Below are 19,813 nucleotides of genomic sequence, written 5' to 3' on the forward strand. Positions count from 1 at the left end.
CCAGCCTCCCCGGCTTCTCCGCTCTGGGGGGCTCCCACTTCAGGGCGTGTTGGGTCTCTGAGCCTGCTTCTAAAGCTCGGATTCCCCATGGGACCCAGCAGGGGGCAGCAAGCCCACCCACCTCAAGAGGCCCCTTCCTCACTAAGCCGGAGGCCGGGCAGAGGGGGGAGGGTCAGACCTGCATGTTGGTGAGGATGAAGAGGATCCCGCCGACGGACAGCAGACACATGGCCGGGAAGAGGATCAGCGCCGTGGCTGCGGGGGGGACACAAGCACCACGTGTCAGGGAGCTGCACCCCACAGACCTCGCCCAGGGCACCGGGCACGCACACAGCCAGCCGTGCGCCACACCACCAGTGTGTACAACACACGCACAAGCACATGCTGGGACGTGAACGATCCGGCTTCGTGATGAGTCCCAGTGAGTCACACATACACACTTGTGACTTAGAACAATTGCTTGGGAGTGTTGCACACCCCACCACCAAGCCTCATAACGCCAGTGAGTGTACACACACACATGCACACAAAGTATGGTCTCATACCAAGCCCCAGGGAGTGTCTCACTGAGACACACATGGACACACACCCTGTCGGGCCTTGTATCAAGCTACTGTGAGTCTCACTCTCTCTCTCTCTCTCTCACACACACACACACACACATACCTCTATCAGGCATCATAACAAGCCCTAGTGAGTGTCTCTCTCTCTGTCACCCACCACACACACACACACCCCTCTGTCGAGCCTCATTACAAGCCCCGGAGAGCATCTCCCTCTGTCACACACACTGTTGAGCCTCATAACAAGCCCCAGTGAGGGTCTCTCTCTGTCATGTGTGTGCACGCACACACACACACACACATGCACGCACGCGCGCACACACGCGCCATGTTGGCTCTCATAACAAGCCCCAGTGAGGGTCTCTCTCTGTCATGTGTGCGCACGCACACACACACACACACACACACCCGCACGCGCACACACACGCCATGTTGGCTCTCATAACAAGCCCCAGGGAGTGTCACACACGCACACACATTGACACCTCCTGAGAGTCCCTGGCCAACACACACCCAGAAGTGTCCAGACACGAGTGCCCAGAGCAGCCTCTCCGCTGAGGTGGCTCAGGCCTGACTGCCCAGCAGGGGGCAGAGCTGCGCCCACGCCCCAGCCACACTGGCAGGCAGAGCTCCTGGCCCAGTGGGGCTCCTGCAGTCAAGTGCCAGGTGCCACCCCTCCCGCCCCCGTCCCACCGTGCCCAACAGGCAGCGCCCTTACCTGCGGAGGAGAAGGCGATGAGCACCGTGCCACTGGTGTAGAGGGATCTGAAACACACGGACACGGGGCCATGCTTGGGGAGCGACCGCGGGGGGGCAGAGGCTCCGGCTCCTGTCCATGCTCGGAGGCCTGCAGCTCCCCTCCCAGCTCCAGGGGGCAGGGGGAGCAAGGGAGGGGTGGCTGAGGGCAGTGGTGGGGGAGCTAGACACGTGGGATGCACGGGGGGGGGGGAGGAATGGGGAAGGGAGGGGCAGTGGAGGAGTGGAAGGAAGGAGGAGGCCATGGAGGGGTGGGGACAAGCCCTCAGCCAGTGCCCTTGCCCGATGGGATGGGACGGGATGGAGGGCTGGATGGATGGGACAGGACGTGATGGGACGTATGGCAGCTGTGGGGTGGATAGGCAGCTAGCATAGAGCAAGACCTTAGCAGGACAAAGGCAGGTGCCAGAGGCCCAGCTGGCAGGTGGCTTGGCTGACCTTTGCCCTGCAGCTGGGCCTGGGTCCCCAGGAAGGTGATCGCTGAGCCCCCCCAAGCCCAGTGGGAGCAGAAGAGCTCTGGTGGGGGCAGGTGGCAGCTGGAGGCTCCAGTTAGCGCCATTCCCCCACCCCCACCCGATGGCCAGCTCCTCCTCCTTGGCTTCTCTGCTGCTGTGGCTGCCAGGAACTGTGGGGCTGGCCTCCAGCTGCGTGGGGGCAGGTGTGAGGCTGGAGCTGCAGATCCCTGGTAGCAGCCCCAGCTCTGTAGCATGGGCAGGACGGAAACGGCTTGCAAGGAAGCCGGCACTTCCTTCTGGGCACTTGCCTAACCTCAGCCCAGCCGGCTGGCCCTGCTACAGCCATAGAGCCAGCTGCACGGCCCCCTAGGGACCAGCCACGCAAGGGACCTCTCCATCCCCCAGCTGGCTCCCAGGCATAGGCTCCACCAAGGAGAAAGGAATGCCGTGCAGATGGAGCCCTCAGGGCATGGGACAGCTGGCCAGCACCCGGCCCAGCAGTGGGGAGAGGCCTGGGAAAGTGGGGAGCTGTGTGTGGCGGAACAATAGCAATCTGTGGGGCTGGCTGCTACAGGCCCTGATCTGTGGGCCCAGGCAGGGTGGCGCAAGGAGAGGCGGTTGGACTCACTAGATAACATGGGCCAGGCGCGGCCCCAGCCTGGTAACCCTGATCGCCACATTGTGGGGAGAATGGGGAAGAGAAACAGCCAAAGAGAGAGTGGAGAGGGAGGACTTTCTCTCCCTGCTGACTCCATCCCACACCCCCCCCAAACAGACCCATGGAGATGAGGACCCCATCCCCCCGCTCCAGTGCCCTAGATTCCAGGGGAGGGGTCCCCAGGGGATGCAAGTGAGGGGGTAGGAGTGGGGTGGGTTCAGGGGGCTGGTCTCAATGGAGCAGGGGTGGGTCCCTGGGCCTCCCCCCCACTCACATGGCCAGCAAGCGCGCGGGCATGGTACCAAAGCGGTCAAAGATGTAGCCGGTGGGGAAGGTCATGAAGTTGTTCATGAAGGAGCCGATAGTGAAGACCAGTGACAGCTTCTCGTCCTGCGCCCGGCAGTCTGGGGAGAGCGTGGCCTGAGACGCTGACCCGGCTCACCCGGCGCCCCCACAGGCCTCTCACCTAGACCCCAACACCCACATGGGGCCCCAACACAGATTCACCCCCAGACACGGTCCCCATGGCCTGACACCCCCTCCCTCCCCACACCCAAGGCCCGCAGTCCGGAGACGCTCCCTCATGCCCTTCACCCATGCCCCTAACAGGTCCTCTCTTCTCTCCCACCCACAGCCCAAGAGGGAGTCTGAGGGAAACGGGCGTCACTGGGGGGGAGCTCAAGGTCAGGAACCAAAATGCAAAGGAATCTTTATTTAGGGATCTGCAAACGTGACAATGCATCACCCCAAATATGCAAATGAGGGCATTGCACTATTTGCATATTCACCTCAGGCTTCTGGTGCTGCAGCCCAGATGGACACCATCCCCCTCCTAGCCTCTGCGTTGCTGCCCCACCCCTCTCCAGCACTGCCCACTCCCTCCCCGGCACTCCCTCCCCCCTCCAGCACTGCCCCCGCCGTACCTGGGCCTTGTGTGCCATTGCCCGTGCCATTAGCCGCCGGCACGCACAGCTCCTCGAAGTAATGCATGTCCTTGAGCACGAACACGAGCGACGCCCAGCCGAAGATGACACCAGCAAAGCACATGCACTCCAGCAGGCCGGAGAGCAGGGTAGCCAGCCGCTTGGCCAGCACCGCGCCCTGCCCCTCCATGGCGTCCTGCTCGCTGCCCTTCTGCTCCGGGGAGGGTCCCTTTCTGAGCCTGGAACCACAAAGAGACATCCCAGGAGGTCAACCCTTTGCAGAGACCTCCGATGCCCATGCCTGGGGCTGAGCTGCAGCTGCTTCTGGGGAGGGGGGAGGAACAGCGGCTAATAGAGGCTTTCCCCACCCAGCACTGAGAGGCGGCCGCCTCTGGAGAATCCTCATATGGAGGCTAGGAAAGACGATGGGAAAGGCCAACAAGGAACCGTGAAATCCAAGCATCCCACACAAGACACGGGTGCCCGCAACACGCCCACGTGCTCACAGACAAAGGCTGGAGGGCTAACTCGGTGCCGGGCCTTGCAGGAGGGTGCGGAGCAAACAGGCAACACCGAAGTTGGGCGGAACGAGGCTACTCAAGGGGAGGAGGAAATACCAGGGGGTACGTCTACACTACAACGTTAATTCGAACTAACTTAATTCGAATTAGTTAATTCAAACTAAGGGTACGTCTACACTACAGCGCTAGTTCGAACTAACTTAGTTCGAATTAGTTAATTCGAACTAAGCTAGTTCGAACTAATGCATCTAGAACTAAAAACTAGTTCGAACTAGCGTTTTGCTAGTTCGAACTAGTAAGTCCACATTGAGTGGACTCTGAACAGGGCTTAAGGATGGCCGGAAGCAGTGCCGGCAGGGCATAAAAGGAGGACTTAGAGCATGGAGATGCTGTCTCAGGCTAGCCGAGGGCTGCGCTTAAAGGGTCCCGACCCCCACCCCGGACACACAGTTCTAAGGGGTGCCCCGCTTGCAAAGAAGTTCTGGCTTGGAGTGCCCTGAGTGCCCACACTGGGCACATCACACCACTCGGCCATCAGCCCGGCTGCACTTGCCGCAGGCTGCCATCTGGGGAGAGGGGGCAATTGGGGGGCTGCAGGAGAGCTTCCACCCCCAGAAGCCTGCAGAGCCAGCCCAGTCCTCCCCATCGGGGGCTCGTACCCCATTCCTCCCTCACCTCCTTCCACTTACCCTTCCCTAGCCCCCCTTCTTATTGATGTACAAAATAAAGATAACGTTTCTTCCAACATTGACTCTGTCTTTATTGAACAAAACTGGGGGAGACTGGGAAAAGGAGGTGGGAGAGGGGAAGAGAAAGGCTGGGAGAGGGGAGGGCAACTAACATGATCAGGGGTTGGGAACAGGTCCCAGATGAAGAAAGGCTACAGAGACTGGGACTGTTCAGCTTAGAAAAGAGGAGACGGAGGGGGGACAGGATAGAGGTCTCTAAAAGCAGGGGTTGGGTGGAGAGGGTGCATTCAGAAAAGTTCTTCCTGAGTTCCCATAAAGAAGGACTAGAGGACACCAAAGGAAAGGAATGGGTAGCAGGCTTCAAACTAGTAAGAGAAAGTTGTTCTTGACAAAGCAAATAGTTAACCTGTGGAACTCCTTGCTGCAGGAGGCTGTGAAGGCTACAACTAGAACAGAGTTTAAAGGGAAGTGAGATAAAGTGATGGAGGTTGGGTCCATGGAGTCCTATTAGCCAGAGGGTAGGAGTGGTGTCCCTGCCCAAAGTTTGTGGAAGGCTGGAGAGGGATGGCACGAGACAAATGGCTTGGTCATTGTCTTCGGTCCATCCCCTCCAGGGTCCCTAGGGTTGGCCGCTGTTGGCAGACAGGCTACTGGGCTAGATGGACCTTTGGTCTGACCCAGGACGGCCATTGTAAGCTCAGGGCTCAGTGTCGGGGGTCTCAGTGGACCCCCTTGATTTTCATGCACACCTGGTCCTGGGTGGCCAGGCTGGCAGCTCTCCTGCCCTAGCCGGCCACTTTCCTGTGCCTAGTGCGGAGATCGTGGACGAGGTCCACGATGTCCGCACTAGCCCAGGAAGGTGCCCGCCTCTTGCGGTCCAGGGCAAGCTCCCGGGAGCCGCCAGCCTGGTCCCGGCAAGAGGGGGTGGGCTGGGGGGCATCGGGTGGGTGGCTCTGTGCTGTGCCAGGTGCAGGGTCTGCTAGCTGGGTGCTGGCAGGCTTGCACCTGGCACGGGCACCGTAGCCAGCCCGTGCCCCTTTAAGGGGTCCGGGGCCGGGAGGGGGGCATAGAGTTTCCCTGGTGTTGGCCAGAGTGGCCACCAGGGAAACCTGGGGAGGGCTAGCCTCCCACTAGTTCGAACTAAAGGGCTACACAGCCCTTAGTTCGAACTAGCTAGTTCGAACTAGGCGTTAGTCCTCGTAAAATGAGGTTTTCCTAGTTCGAACTAAGCGCTCCGCTAGTTCGATTCAAATTCGAACTAGCGGAGCGCTAGTGTAGCACCTATTAAAGTTAGTTCGAACTAACGTCCGTTAGTTCGAACTAACTTTGTAGTGTAGACATACCCTAAGCTAATTCGAATTAGTGCATCTAGACCTAAAAACTAGTTTGAATTAGCGTTTTGCTAATTCGAACTAGTATGTCCACATCGAGTGGACCCTGAACCGAGGTTAAGGATGGCCGGAAGCAGTGCCGACACGGCATCAGATTAGGATTTAGAGCGTGGAGCTGCTGTATCAGGCTAGCCGAGGGCTGTGCTTAAAGGGTCCCGACCTCCACCCCGGACAGACAGTTCTCAGGGGTTCCCCGCTCGCTTGTCTAACTCGATGAGGGACAGCAAAGCAGTCCTGTCTTGGAGTGCCCTGAATGCCCACACTCGGCACATCACAGCACTCGGCCATCAGCCCGGCTGCTCTTGCCGCAGGCTGCCATCCGGGGGGGGGTCAATCGGGGGGCTGCAGGAGAGGAGCCCGCAGAGCCACCCCAGTCCTCCCCATCGGGGGCTCGTACCCCATTCCTCCCTCACCTCCTTCCACTTACCCCTCCCTAGCCCCCCATCCTGATGTACAAAATAAAGGACACGTGTTCAAAAATAGAAACTCTCTTTATTTAACAAAACTCGGGGAGACTGGGAAAAGGAGGTGGGAGAGGGGAAGAGAGAGGGTGGGAGAGGGGAGGGCAACTAAAATGATCAGGGGTTTGGAACAGGTCCCATATGAAGAGAGGCTAAAGAGACTGGGACTTCTCAGCTTAGAAAAGAGGAGACTGAGGGGGCATATGATAGAGGTCTATAAAAGCATGAGTGGTGTGGAGAGGGTGCATAAAGAAAAGTTCTTCATTAGTTCCCATAATAGAAGGACTAGAGGACACCAAATTAAATGAATGGGTTCAAACTAATAACAGAAAGTTGTTCTTCACAAAGCAAATAGTCAACCTGTGGAACTCCTTGCTGCAGTAGGCTGTGAAGGCTAGAACTAGAACATAATTTAAAGAGAAGTTAGATCAATTCATGGAGGCTGGGTCCATGGAGTGCTATTAGCCAGGGGATAGAAATGGTGTCCTTGACCTCTGTTTTGGAAGGCTGAAGATGGATGACACGAGACAAATGGCTTGGTCATTGTCTTCGGTCCATCCCCTCTGGGGTAGCTGGTGTTGGCCGCTGTCAGCAGACAGGCTACTGGGCTAGATGGACCTTTGGTCTGACCCAGTACGGCTGTTCTAAGCTCAGGGCTCAGGGTCGGGGGTCTCACTGGACCACCTTGATTTTCATGCAAACCTGCTCCTGGGTGGCCAGGCTGGCAGCTATCCTGCCTTAAGTATCAGAGGGGTAGCCGTGTTAGTCTGAATCTGCAAAAGCGACGAGGAGTCCTGTGGCACCTTATAGACTAACTGAAGTGTAGGAGCATAAGCTTTCGTGGGCAAAGACCCACTTCGTCAGATGCATGTAGACTATCCTGTCTTAGACGGCCACTTTCCTGTGCCTAGTGTGGAGGTCGTGATGAGATCCACGATGTCCACACTAGACCAAGCGGGTGCCCGCCTCTTGCAGCCCCGGGCAGGCTCCTGGGAGCCGCCAGCCTGGTCCTGGGAAGAGGCAGAGGGCTGGGTGGCAGCGGGTGGCTGGCTCGTGCCGTGCCAGGTGCAGGGTGTGCTGGCTGGGTGCTGGCAGGCTTACACCTGGCACGGGCACCGTAGCCAGCCCGTGCCCCTTTAAGGGCTCCGGGGCCGGGAGGGGGGCAGAAGAGTTTCCCTGGTGGTGCCCAGAGTGGCCACCAGGGAAAGCTGGGGAGGGTTAGCCTACCACTAGTTCGAATTAAGCTACACAGCCCTTAATTCAAACTACTTAATTCGAACTAGGCTTAGTCCTCGAAGAATGAGGTTTACCTAGTTCGAATTAAGCGCTCCGCTAGGTTGAATTAAGTTCCAACTAGCGGTTTGCCTGTGTAGCGCCTATCAAAGTGAATTCGAACTAATGTTTGTTAGTTCGAATTAACTTTGTAGTGTAGACATACCCATATGGATTTATTAAATGCCACTGTTGGGTTAAACTAAAGGGGACTGAGTTGTCACTCTCACACACACACACTCATGCCTCAGGCACTCACACACTTACCCTGGCAAAGGGTTGCAGGCAGAGAGAGAGAGAAAGCCAAGGCATAGTAGCTCCGGAGCATCGGCCTGCAGTCATGGATTCCCCCCCGGCCAGCTGATCAGAAAGAAGGCTTCAGTTCTCTCCTTTTTGTCACGCACGCAAGGACCGTCCCATCCCAGACCTCCTTCCAGGTCCTTCCTTGGCTTAGAGCAGTGTGTGTGCAAGATTGCTTTAATTAGTGATCACCTGGCTCCTGGCGCCACATGTTTGGCCTTGCTCTTTTCCTGGCTCTTGTCTCCACTCACACACTCTCTCTCTTATCACCTGCACAGCTCCCCCTTATCGCAGGAGGGAACGGCAGCGTAGAGTGAGTTGCAGAACGCAAAAGGCTGAGAGTTATAAAGTTTACAAAGTTGCAGAGCTCAACAGTCTTACAACAAGTGGCCAAACTTCAAAGGCAATGCGGTTGAAAGTGACAAAGGAACCACCACCAAGCTCAGTGGTTACAAAGATGCCTTCCCAAGCACAGCAACCGACTGAGAACCATTCCTCTCTCAGCCAACTTCAAATCATCAGTAAAGAAATGGCTTGGAAGACAACTGTCCCTTCCCACCCCCCGCCCCAAACAGTGTTCCATGCAGTCAGCAGCATATTTTGTCAGTCTCTCTGTCATGTGTTCGCAGGACCTTACAGTTTAATGCATTCCCAGAAAATGTATGTGAACATAACAACAGCCACACTGGGTCAGACCTGGGCTAGGTCTACACTCGTGGCTTCTTGCGGGAGTAATATGCAAATGAGGCTAAGCATGGAATATCACCGAGCCTCATTTGCATACCTAATGAGCCATCATTTTTTTCAGATGAGGCTCTTGCACAAGAAGGAGCGTTTACATTGAAAAACCCTCTTGTGCAATGCCGTTCTTAGGTGCAGGAGCCTCTTCTGAAAAAAATGGTGGCTCATTCGGTATGCAAATGAGGCTCGGCGATATTCCATGCTTAGCCTCATTTGCATATTACTCGCGCAAGACGCCACAAGTGTAGACATAGCCCAAAGGTCCATCTAGCCCAGTATCCTGTCCGCCGACAGTGGCCAATACCAGTTGCCCCAGAGGGAGGGATCACAACTGGTAATCCGCACGTGATCCCTCCCCTGTCACCCATTTCCAGAGTGGGAATCGAGTAGTTCCAATGTACTAGCAGAGCGAAGGCTTTACACAACCGGCAATATAGAGTAGGCAGATTTGCAGATAACTTTCAATATGGTAGCAAGGGGATAAGAAAGAAGGTCCCCTCATGGATCAGTAAGGGTACGTCTACACAGCCACATTACAGTAGACTTCTGATAATCCAGCATCCTTGGGACCCAAGGGTTGCCGGATTATCGGATATGATGGAGTATCGGGAGGTATTCTGGCGGGGTGCTGTGATGGGTCTCCCGGGACCCGCACTGCATGGGAGAGTCGGCAGGGAGGGGTGTGGGGAGGGGCAAACCCTCCGCTGTGTTGTGGTGGGGGGGGGGGGTGGAAGCCACGTGCAGCCAGCTTGCAATTGGTGGCGGCGAAGAGGAGGCGAGAAGCAGACGGCTGTTTAAGGCGGGCGGGCGGGGGTCGGCTGGGAACACTGCCTGCCTCTCGCCTCCTCTCCGCCGCCACTTCGGGGAGCTCCAATTGTCCGGCTGGCCGGAGCACTTCCGGGTTCCAGCTGGTGCCGGACTTTCAGGAGTGCCGGACCACGGGATGCCGGACAATTGGAGTTTTATTGTATTTCAAAATAACTGACTCCGCATCTACACAACAGGCAGTTATTTTAAAATACTGTCAAAATACTGTCAAGCTGGAGGACTTCTTACTCCGACTCCTGCAACCCTCATTATCCAAGGAGCAAGGGAAGTCGGAGGAAGAGTGCTCTGTTTTGAAATAAGTGCTGTGTAGACACTCTCAATTTCAAAGTAAGCCATTGTGAAATAAGCTACACAACTGACACCACTCAATTTGCATAGCTTATTTCGAGTTAAGCCCCGCTGTGTAGATGCACCCTTACCAGTTCAAAGACAGGACACAAAAGGGTGCATCTACATTCTGCCCTTACCTCGAAATAAGCTACGCAATTTGCACTATGCAAATTGCGTAGCTTATTTCAAAATACATTTTGAAATAAAGTGCTATTTCGACAAGTCCCTTAGCCCTCATGGAATGAGGGTTACAGGGACACCGGAATAACACGCCCATTCGTTTGAAATATATTTTGAAATAACGGGCACATTTAAAGATGCAGAATTGCTATTTTGGGATACTTCAGGAATCCCAAAATAGCGCCGCTGTCTAGATGTAGCCAAAGGGAAGAAAAATATGGGACATTCTCACAATGGAGAGGTGAATAGCAGGGTCCCACAAGGGTCTTCTGTGCAGTTCAACATATCCAGAAATACTCTGGGGAAGGGGTGAACATTGACATGGCAACATTTGCTTTGTTTTGCTACAAAAGGACTCAAGATTGTTACATCCAACACTGTGACAAGTGACAACAGGAGCTCACAAAACTGGGTGGCTGGGCAACAAAAGGGCGGATGAAATTTAACATCAATAAGTGCAAAATAATGCACATTGGAAAATATAATCCCACCCTGACATGCTACACGATGGGGTCTAAATTAGCTGTTACCGCCCACGAAAGAGAACTTGGGAGTTATTGGAGGTAGGTCTGAAAACAGAGCCGGCCCAAGCTACGGACTGACCAGGCTACCACCCGGGGTGCCCCATTGTAGGGAGCGCTGTGCGGTGCTGCCGGGCTGAGCAGGTGCGGGGCCATGCATGCGCCACACGCCCGGGGGCGGTGCCGCTCTCCCAGGGCGCACGAATGGCTCAGGCCGGCCCTGTCTGAAAACATCCAGCCGGTGCAGAGCAGGGGTTTAAAAAAAAAAACCTAATAATGTGTTAGGAACTATCAGGAAAAGGATAAAAAAATAAGTCAGAAAAATATCCTAACACCACTGTGTTATCCCAGGAAACTATACACCAGTCAGTTTATCTTCTGTGCCAGGAAAGATAACGGGGTAGGTAATTAAGGAATCCATCTGCAAACATCTCGACAAGGTGATAGGTAACAGCCAGCATGGATTTGTAAAGAACAAATCACATCAAATCAATCTGATAGTTTTCTTTGATAAGATAACAAGCCTTGTGGATAAGGGGGAAGTGGTGGACATGGTATACCCAGACTGTAGTAAGGCATTTGACATGGTCTCACATGACCTTCTGATCAATAAACTAAGGAAATACAACTTAGATGGGGTTACTATAAAGTGGGTTAACCATAACTGGCTGGATAACCATTCTCAGAGAGTAGTTATTAATGGTTCACAATCATGCTGGAAAGGCATAACAAGTGGGGTTCCGCAGGGGTCTGTTTTAGGACCGGTTCTGATCAATATGAGTATGTCTACACAGCAAAGTTATTTCGAAATAACAATCCTTATTTCGAAATAACGTTCCTAGCCAAACCGCTATTTCGAAGCGCTCTGCTTATTTTGAATTTGGTAAACCTCATTCTACGAGGAATAACACCAAATTCGAAATAGCTATTTCGAAATAAGTGCTGTGTAGACACTTATTTCGAAATAGGGGGCCTCCAGCCTTCCCAGGGTGCCCTGGTGGCTGCTCCAGCATCAACCATGAACACTTCTCTCCCCCCCCTCCCCCTTCCCTGGAGCCCTTAAAGGGGTTGACTCTGGCCACAGTACCTATGACAGCTCCAAGCCTGCCAGCCCAGAGCCAGCAGTCACTGCCCCTGACCCAGTGGCCCCAAAACATGAGCCAGCAAGCCACTGGCAGCCAGCCCTCCACCGCTCCACAGGAGCAGTCTGCCAGCTCCCAGGAGCCTGCCAGGGGCTGGAGAAGGCGGGCACCTTCCTGGTCTAGTGTGGAGATCATGGACCTTTTTCAGGTTTGGGGTGGATGCCCCCGATGACCATGATCTCCACACTAGACAGAGGAATGTGGCCATCTATGGCAGGAGAGCTGCCAGCCTGGCCACCAAAGGCCACATGCGAACCCAGGAGCAGGTTTGCATGACAATCAAATTGGTCCGGCGAGACACCCAACCCTGAGCCCTGAGCCCTGAGCTTCCCCTCCCCCTTCTTCCCCTTGCTTCCCCTTTCCAGCTCCCTCCTCCCAGGTTTCCTTCTCCCCTCTCTCACCCTCTCTTCTCACCTCTCCAGCCTCCTTTCCTCAGTCTCACCAGAGTTTCATTCCCTCTCCCCCCAGTTTTGTGAAATAAAGAGAGTTTCTGTTCATGAAAATACATGTATTTTATTTGACATCAGGAAGGGAGGCTGGGGGGGGGGGGTAAGTGGAAGGACGTGAGGGAGGAATGAGGCACAAGCCCCCAGTGGGGCAGACCAGGGAGGCTTTTAGTGCTCCTCAGGGTGGAAACTCTCCCGAAGGGCCTCCTGGATACTGACAGCCCCCTGATGGACCTGCCGGATGGCAGCCTGCAGAAAGTGCAGCCAGGCTCACAGCAATGTGTCCAAGAGAAGCACCAGAGTGCCCAGGGGCAGCTCTGGCTCCTTGTTGCAGGTTGCTGTGGTGTCCTGAGTGAGGGCAACAAGAGCTCGCAGAGACAAAATGCTTTGCTGTCCCTCATCAAGGTAGACAAGCAAGCAGGGAAACCTGAGAACTGGCTGTCCGGGGGGGCGTCCCTTTAAGCACAGACCTCAGATAGCCTCAGGCAGCAGCCCCACAGAGTAAGTACTGACCTGGTGCCCTGCCGGAACTGGTTCCGGCCGGCCTTAAATGCAATTCAGAGTCCACTCAGTGTGGACGCACTATTTCGAAATAGCAAAATGCTATTTTGAAATGCGTTTTGTGTGTAGACACGTTATTTCGAAATAAGCTATAAGATATTTCGAAATAACACTGTAGTGTAGACATACCTTATCTTCATCAACAGTTTAGATATTGGCATGGAGAGTACGCTTACTAAGTTTGCAGATGATACCAAGCTGGGATGCAACTGCTTTGGAGGATAGGGTCATCATTTAAAATGATCTGGACAAGCTGAAGAAATGGTCTGAGGTAAATAGGATGATGTTTAATAAAGACAAATGCAAAGTGCTCCACTTAGGAAGGAACAATCCATTTCACACATACAGAATGGGAAGTGACTGTCTAAGAAGGAGTACTGTGGTCATAGCGGACCACAAGCTAAATATGAATCAACAATGTGACAGTTTTTTAAAAAGCAAACATTTATTCTGGGAGGCATTAACAGGAGTGTTGTGAGCAAGACAGGAGAAGTCATTCTTCCGCTTTACTCTGCACTGACCAGGCCTCAGCTGGAGTATTGTGTCCAGTTCTGGGCGCTACATTTCAAGAAAGATGTACAGAAGTTGGAGAAGATCCGGAGAAGAGCAGCAAAAAATGATGAAAGGTCTTAAAAACATGAGCTATGAGGAAGACTGAAAGAACTGGGCTTGTTTAGTTTAGAAAAGAGAAGACTGGGAGGGGACATGGTAGCAGTTTTCAAGTATCTAAAAGTGTGTTACGTGGGGGGTGGGGAGGAACTGTTCTTGGCCTCTGAGGATAGGACAAGAAGCAATCGGCTTAAACTGTAGCAAGGGAGGTTTAGGTTGGACATTAGGAAAAACTTCCTAACTGTCAGGGTGGTTAAACACTGGAATAAATTGCTCAGGGAGGTTGTGGAATCTCCATCTCTGGAGATATTGAAGAGCAGGTTAGACACACACCTGTCAGGGATGATCTAGATGGTGCTTGGTCCTGCCGTGAGGGCAGGGACTGGACTCGATGACCTCTCAAGGTCCCTTCCAGTTTTAGTGGTCTGTGATTCTTTGTAAATTCGGGGTGTGCCCACACTTTGAACACTGTGTCTGGTGGCCCCATCTCCAAGTGCTGGAGAGGAACTGGAAAAGGTTCTGGGAAGGACAACAAAGATGACCCCAGATATGGAACGGCTTCCATGCAAGAAGAGCCTAAAAAGACGGGGACAGCTAAGAGGGGACATGAGTGACCCGTGCGAGAAAGTGAACAGAGAAGGGCACCACAAAATTCCAGGCTCCACAACGTTTCTGCAAGTCTGCCACCCCTCACTGGGCTGGGCCCGGAGGGCAGCTGAGGGCTGGCGTGTGGCAGCTGTTTGTAGATGACTCTCTTGACCAGCAGTAAGCGGTGGCCGCCTACGGGGAGAGTAGTGGCAGCTGTTTAACAGCCACGCTTCATCTCCACGCAAGGATCCCCCACCCAGCACTACAGAGCAGCCACCTCTGGGGTGGGGCATAGCAGCTTATACTGTGACCTCTCCCCCATCGCTGCAGGACGATCACGCCAGGGGCGGGGCGCAGCAGCTGTTTATGCAGGGGCTCCTCACCCAGCGCAGCAGTGCAGCTGCCTCTGGACCGGGACATAGAAGCTGCTCTGAAGCAGTGCCCAAGAGGTGAGGGGCCATAACGTACCCAGCTGGAATTGGGGGGAAATTGAGCTTGGCAAAGGAATGCACCCTGTGGGAGACAGGCCAGCGCATGGCGGGAGGTCTGCTGAAAAATGCCACTGATCTTTGGAAAGTTCAAGAGGCCTTGTTCGCATTGGGATCAGCACTAGCTGTGTGGAGAGAGCACCCCCTGCTGAGGCTCTGTCCCCACCCTGCAGCACGGCACCCCCTGCTGGGCCTGTCCCCTCCCTGAGGCACAGCACCCCCTGCTGGGTCTGTCCCCTCCCTGAGGCACAGCGCCCCCTGCTGGGCCTCTGTCCCCTCCCTGCAGCACAGCGCCCTCTGGTGGGTCTGTCCCCTCCCTGAGGCACAGCACCCCCTGCTGGGCCTGTCCCCTCCCTGAGGCACAGCACCCCCTGCTGGGTCTGTCCCCTCCCTGAGGCACAGCGCCCCCTGCTGGGCCTCTGTCCCTTCCCTGCAGCACAGCGCCCCCTGCTGGGTCTGTCCCCTCCCTGAGGCACAGCACCCCCTGCTGGGTCTGTCCCCTCCCTGAGGCACAGCGCCCCCTGCTGGGCCTCTGTCCCCTCCCTGCAGCACAGCGCCCTCTGGTGGGTCTGTCCCCTCCCTGGGGCACAGCACCCCCTGCTGGGCCTCCATCCCCTCCCTGCAGCACAGCACCCCCTGCTGAGCCTCTGCCCCCTCCCTGCGGCACAGCGCCTCCTGTTGAGCCTCTGCCCCCTCCCACTCCCCCATCCCAGAGCTCCCCACACTGAGTAGGAAGGCTGGGAGGGAGAGCAGTGTCACTCCCCCAGCAGGGATGCCTGCATTTGCTGTCACCCACACAGAACTGGGGGGGTCTCAGTAGGGGATCGGTGTAGAGCTCAGCACAAAGGAATGGGGTGGAGGGGAAATATGGGACGTGGGAACCAATAAAACCTTCTCCAGGGATCTCCCATGCTCCTTCCCCTTCCATGTCTCCGCCCCTCCAGGCCCAGCCTGGCCTATGTTGGGTGCTCTGGCTGGGTCGAGAGAGAGCCAGTAGGGTTACTTCCTGCCTCCCCCGCCCCCCAGCAGTGCCCAGAATCTGCTCCTCCCCTGGCCAGGCTGTGCTCTGGGGCCGGGCGCAGGAGCCAGCACCTTGGGGCCTGACAAGGACAGTCCTGTCAGCAGGATTTTCATGCTGAGCTAGGAAGGACACGGGGGTCACCCGTGACAGGGCTGTGGACAGTGATTTATCCATCCCTAGGGAGCCACAGGGTGCTGCAGGCTTACAGCGCCTGGGTAGAGTGACCTGGGTAGGGGCCCCAGTGGGACTGTAGAGACAGAGCTGGGAGTTAAGGCAGTACACCCAGGGTACAGATCACCAGCCTGCCTCTCAGGAGGCTGGGTTCTAGCCCTGCCTCTGCTGGGTGACCATGGCAAGTCACGGTGCTGCTCTGTGCCTCAGTTTCCCCATCTGCCTTGGCTATTGGGAGTGTGAGGCCTTTGCGGGCAGAGCCTGTCTCTCGCTGTGTCTGGACAGCACCGGATCCCACAGGGCCTTGATCTCAGCTGGGACAGGGCCTGTCTCTCATTGTGTCTGGGCAGCACCTGATCCCACAGGGCCCTGATCTCTGCGTGCTTCTGAAATAGAAACAGCAGCCAAGTGCTAGGTCCCTCAGAGCCCAACCAATTTCCCCCCCTGAATCTGCCAGCAGGGCTGTGACCAGGAAGATCCAGGCAGGGCAGCCCCTAGGGTGCAGTTTGTGGTCCCTGCTGGGAGCTCATGTGATGTAGCAACAGGGTACGAACACACCGGCCATCAGCGTGCAGCCCATCGGGAAATGAGCTGTTGGTGCCAGCAGAGCCTGGGGGCTGCGCAAAGGGGACTCAAAGGGCCAGGGGCAGGGTAGGGGGGGCTGGAATATCTTTCCATAGTCCCAAGGTAAGGGGTCACGAGATGCCCTGCTACCCACCCACCCATCGCCTCACCCTCTGCCTCTGCCACAGGCACCCCCTACCAATGTGTCCATGTGCAGAATAAATATTGTTATGTGCCCTAAGGCATGTGCAGATGTGCACCACCAGCTGGGAGGCACCTGTATCTCTTCTGGGCGGCCGCACAAGCCCTCAGCTTACAGGGAACACTGCCAGTTACCTTTCCAGCCTTCTATTTGCCTGTCCCATCTGCACCTTCCAACCCGCACACACTCAACCACTACCTAGCCTCTACCCAGCCTCTCCACTCCTCTGTCTTCCCGTCTAACTTCCTCCCTTCTTCTGAGGCTCACTGCCATGTTGTCTGACCACAGCATATACACCACATACACCACAGCATATACACCACAGGGTAGGAGGAGACGTGTATTCTGATGGTAGACAGAGAGGGTATGTCTCTAGACTACACGCCTCTGCCGACAGAGGCATGTAAAATAGGCTACCCGACATAGGCAATGAAGTGGGGATTTAAATATCCCCGGCTTCATTAAAATAAAAATGGCCGCCGCACTGTGCCGGCTCAGCTGATCGTCGGCACAGCGCGTGAGTCAAGACGCGGATCGGTCGACAGGGGAAGGCTTTGTCGACCGCTCCTGTAAACCTCATTTCACAAGGCATAAGGGAGAAGTCGACAAAGGCTTCCCCTGTCGACCGATCCGCGTCTTGACTGCCATGCTGTGCCAACGATCAGCTGAGCCCGCACGGCGCGGCAGCCATTTTTATTGTAAGGAAGCCGGGGTTATTTAAATCCCCGCTTCATTGACTATGTCGGGTAGCCTATTTTACATGCCTCTGTCGGCAGAGGCATGTAGTCTAGACATACCCAGAGAGAAAAGGAGAGAGAGAGAAAATGGGAATAAGATATATAGATAGATGGATAGAGGGGGTGTATGGAGATAGATAGATAGATAGATAGATAGATAGATAGATAGATAGATAGATAGAGTCCCAGCCCCTAGGTGACAGCCTTCCCCAGCTCTGGCCCCAGGCTGGAGGTGCACTGGTGACTCAGTAATGGCACGTTGCTGTACTGAAGCCTGTTCTTCTCAGCTGTGGGTGGTGGGAAGTTATAAATAATCATCTGCATTTCTATGGCAGCACCACATGCCACTCGCCAGGCGCTCCCCCTCCCCCAGTGCATGGAGCCCCATCCCCTGGGTACATTCCTGCTCCCCAACTCCCTGAAGGGGAAACTGAGGCACAACTAAGAACTGTCTCGTGCCAGGCTGCCTGGTAATGAAGGCCAGAGCCCCGTGCGCCCATGCGTCCTGTGGGCACTGTCATGCCTACGTGTGTGGTGCCGTTCAGCATTGTGGGAGGTGTCATGCATGTGTGTGATACAACTGCTGCACAGCGTCATGCATGTGACAGACACAACAGCCGTGCAGCACCCGTCTCGTGTCACACATGTATCAGAGTGGCTGCTATGCAGCGTGTGAACTCTCACACCTGTCCGACAAGATGGCTGTGCGTGTCAGGTGTCACGCCTGCGCAATGAAGTCCTGTGTAGCATGCGTGCCACACAACAGCCGTGCAGTGTATGTGCAATGTGCCACAGGGATATGTGCGACATGATGACAACCAGGCCGTGTGTGTGACACGCCCCCTGCAGTACATGCAACCCTCCTTTGTGAAATGTGCGTGCAATGTCACACGCATGTGTAACATGGCAACTGTACTCCCTGTGTATACTCAACAGCTGTGCAATGCAGAGCGAGAGTGTCTATCAAACAAGAGCAGCAGTGAATTCTCCATTGCTGACGTTTTTCAGGCAGGAGGGGCTGGCTTTCTCCCAGCTCTGCTCTGGGAAAACTTTGGGGGTAGGTCTCCAGCTGGTGTTATCCAGGAAGTCAGACCGAATGATCACAAGGGTCCCTTCTGCGTTGGAATCTGTGAGTGTAGCACACCAGCCATGCCTAACACCACCCCGTGCAACATACGTGTGACATGTCACTTGTGCAGCCCAACCTCCATGCAGCGTGTGCATCCGGGATTCTTTGTTTGCTGTAAGCTCGGTTCTCCCCCGGGGTGAATGCTCACACAACTCACAGCACACACACCGGCTTTCCCTGCAAGCTGCAGCCTCCCGCACGGGCAGACACGCCCAGACCACACCAGGCACCGGGGGGAGCAATGGCAGCGTCCAGAACAGCTGGCTGCCAGCCGCCCCTCCCTGGGCAGGTCACTAGGCATCGCTGCTTTCTCCCCCGGCCACATGCTCCAAGCTAGAACAGACACTGCCAGAGAGTCTGCGTTCCCAACCGCCCCATCCCCATGTGCCCTGCCTGAGGCACACGGTCAACCAGTGTCCCAGGGTGGGGGCTGGGAGCATGACAGCCCCAAGGAACTGACCAAGGCCAGCAGCCAAACTGCCCTGCCCCACCTGCAGTACAGCTCTCCCTCAGCGTCGCTCCCACTGTCCGGCTCACGTACAAACGCCACAGTGCCCCCACCTCCCATCACCACAGCCTCCCTCCACAGAATGGCTCCCTTCCTGCTCCATGCACAACTGGCAACGAGCTATCTGCATGCACCCCGCCTAGCCATCCGCCCGCAACACCCCACTGTACCTGTCCTTCTGCAACACCCCGCCTAGCCATCCGCCCGCAACACCCCACAGTACCTGTCCTTCTGCAACACCCCGCCTAGCCGTCCGCCCGCAACACCCCACAGTACCTGTCCTTCTGCAACACCCCGCCTAGCCGTCCGCCCGCAACACCCCACAGTACCTGTCCTTCTGCAACACCCCGCCTAGCCATCCACCCGCAACACCCCACTGTACCTGTCCTTCTGCAACACCCCGCCTAGCCATCCGCCCGCAACACCCCACTGTACCTGTCCTTCTGCAACACCCCGCCTAGCTGTCCGCCCGCAACACCCCACTGTACCTGTCCTTCTGCAACACCCCACCTAGCCATCCGCCCGCAACACCCCACTGTACCTGTCCTTCTGCAGCACCCCGCCTAGCCATCTGCCCGCAACACACCACTGTACCTGTCCTTCTGCAACACCCCGCCTAGCCATCCGCCTGCAAAACACCACTGTAACTGTCCTTCTGCAACACCCCACCTAGCCATCTGCCTGCAACACCCCACTGTACCTGTCCTTCTGCAACACCCCGCCTAGCCATCCGCCCGCAACACCCCACTCTATCTGTCCTTCTGCAACACCGCACCTAGGCATTCATCCACGTGCAACACACCATGTAGCCATGCATCCACCCAGCCTCATACACACACATCTATGAATCTATCTGCTTACACCATATCTATCTATCCCCTGCACAACACTTTCTTTCTTTCTTTCTTTCTCAGTTCTCCCCTCTCACTGGCCCCATCCCCACTTATCTGGCCTATTCCTGAGCTGTAACGCCTCCAGCTCTCGCCCCTTTTATCTCCCCACACTCCACACCCCCGATCTGAGTCACTTATTCTTAGTAGGAGCCAGAGCCACCCACC

The 19,813-nt window shown here is 55.7% G+C and overlaps 1 protein-coding gene across 8 annotated transcripts in view; it reads right to left on the reverse strand.

Annotated features, from left to right (window-relative positions):
- The window catches only part of SLC43A3 (solute carrier family 43 member 3), a 62,528-nt gene that overhangs the window by 18,200 nt on the left and 24,515 nt on the right, over positions 1-19,813 (reverse strand). For all 8 annotated transcript variants that reach the window (XM_075928594.1, XM_075928596.1, XM_075928591.1 and 5 more), the window contains 4 exons: positions 3,356-3,594; positions 2,707-2,836; positions 1,282-1,328; positions 179-255 (listed from right to left, as the gene is read on the reverse strand). In XM_075928594.1, the coding sequence (XP_075784709.1) occupies positions 179-255; positions 1,282-1,328; positions 2,707-2,836; positions 3,356-3,545 (444 nt within the window). In that variant the 5' untranslated portion in view covers positions 3,546-3,594. The remainder of the gene's footprint in view (positions 1-178; positions 256-1,281; positions 1,329-2,706; positions 2,837-3,355; positions 3,595-19,813) is intronic.

Source organism: Pelodiscus sinensis, chromosome 4 (genome assembly GCF_049634645.1).
Source record: "Pelodiscus sinensis isolate JC-2024 chromosome 4, ASM4963464v1, whole genome shotgun sequence".
Lineage (NCBI taxonomy): Eukaryota > Metazoa > Chordata > Testudines > Trionychidae > Pelodiscus > Pelodiscus sinensis.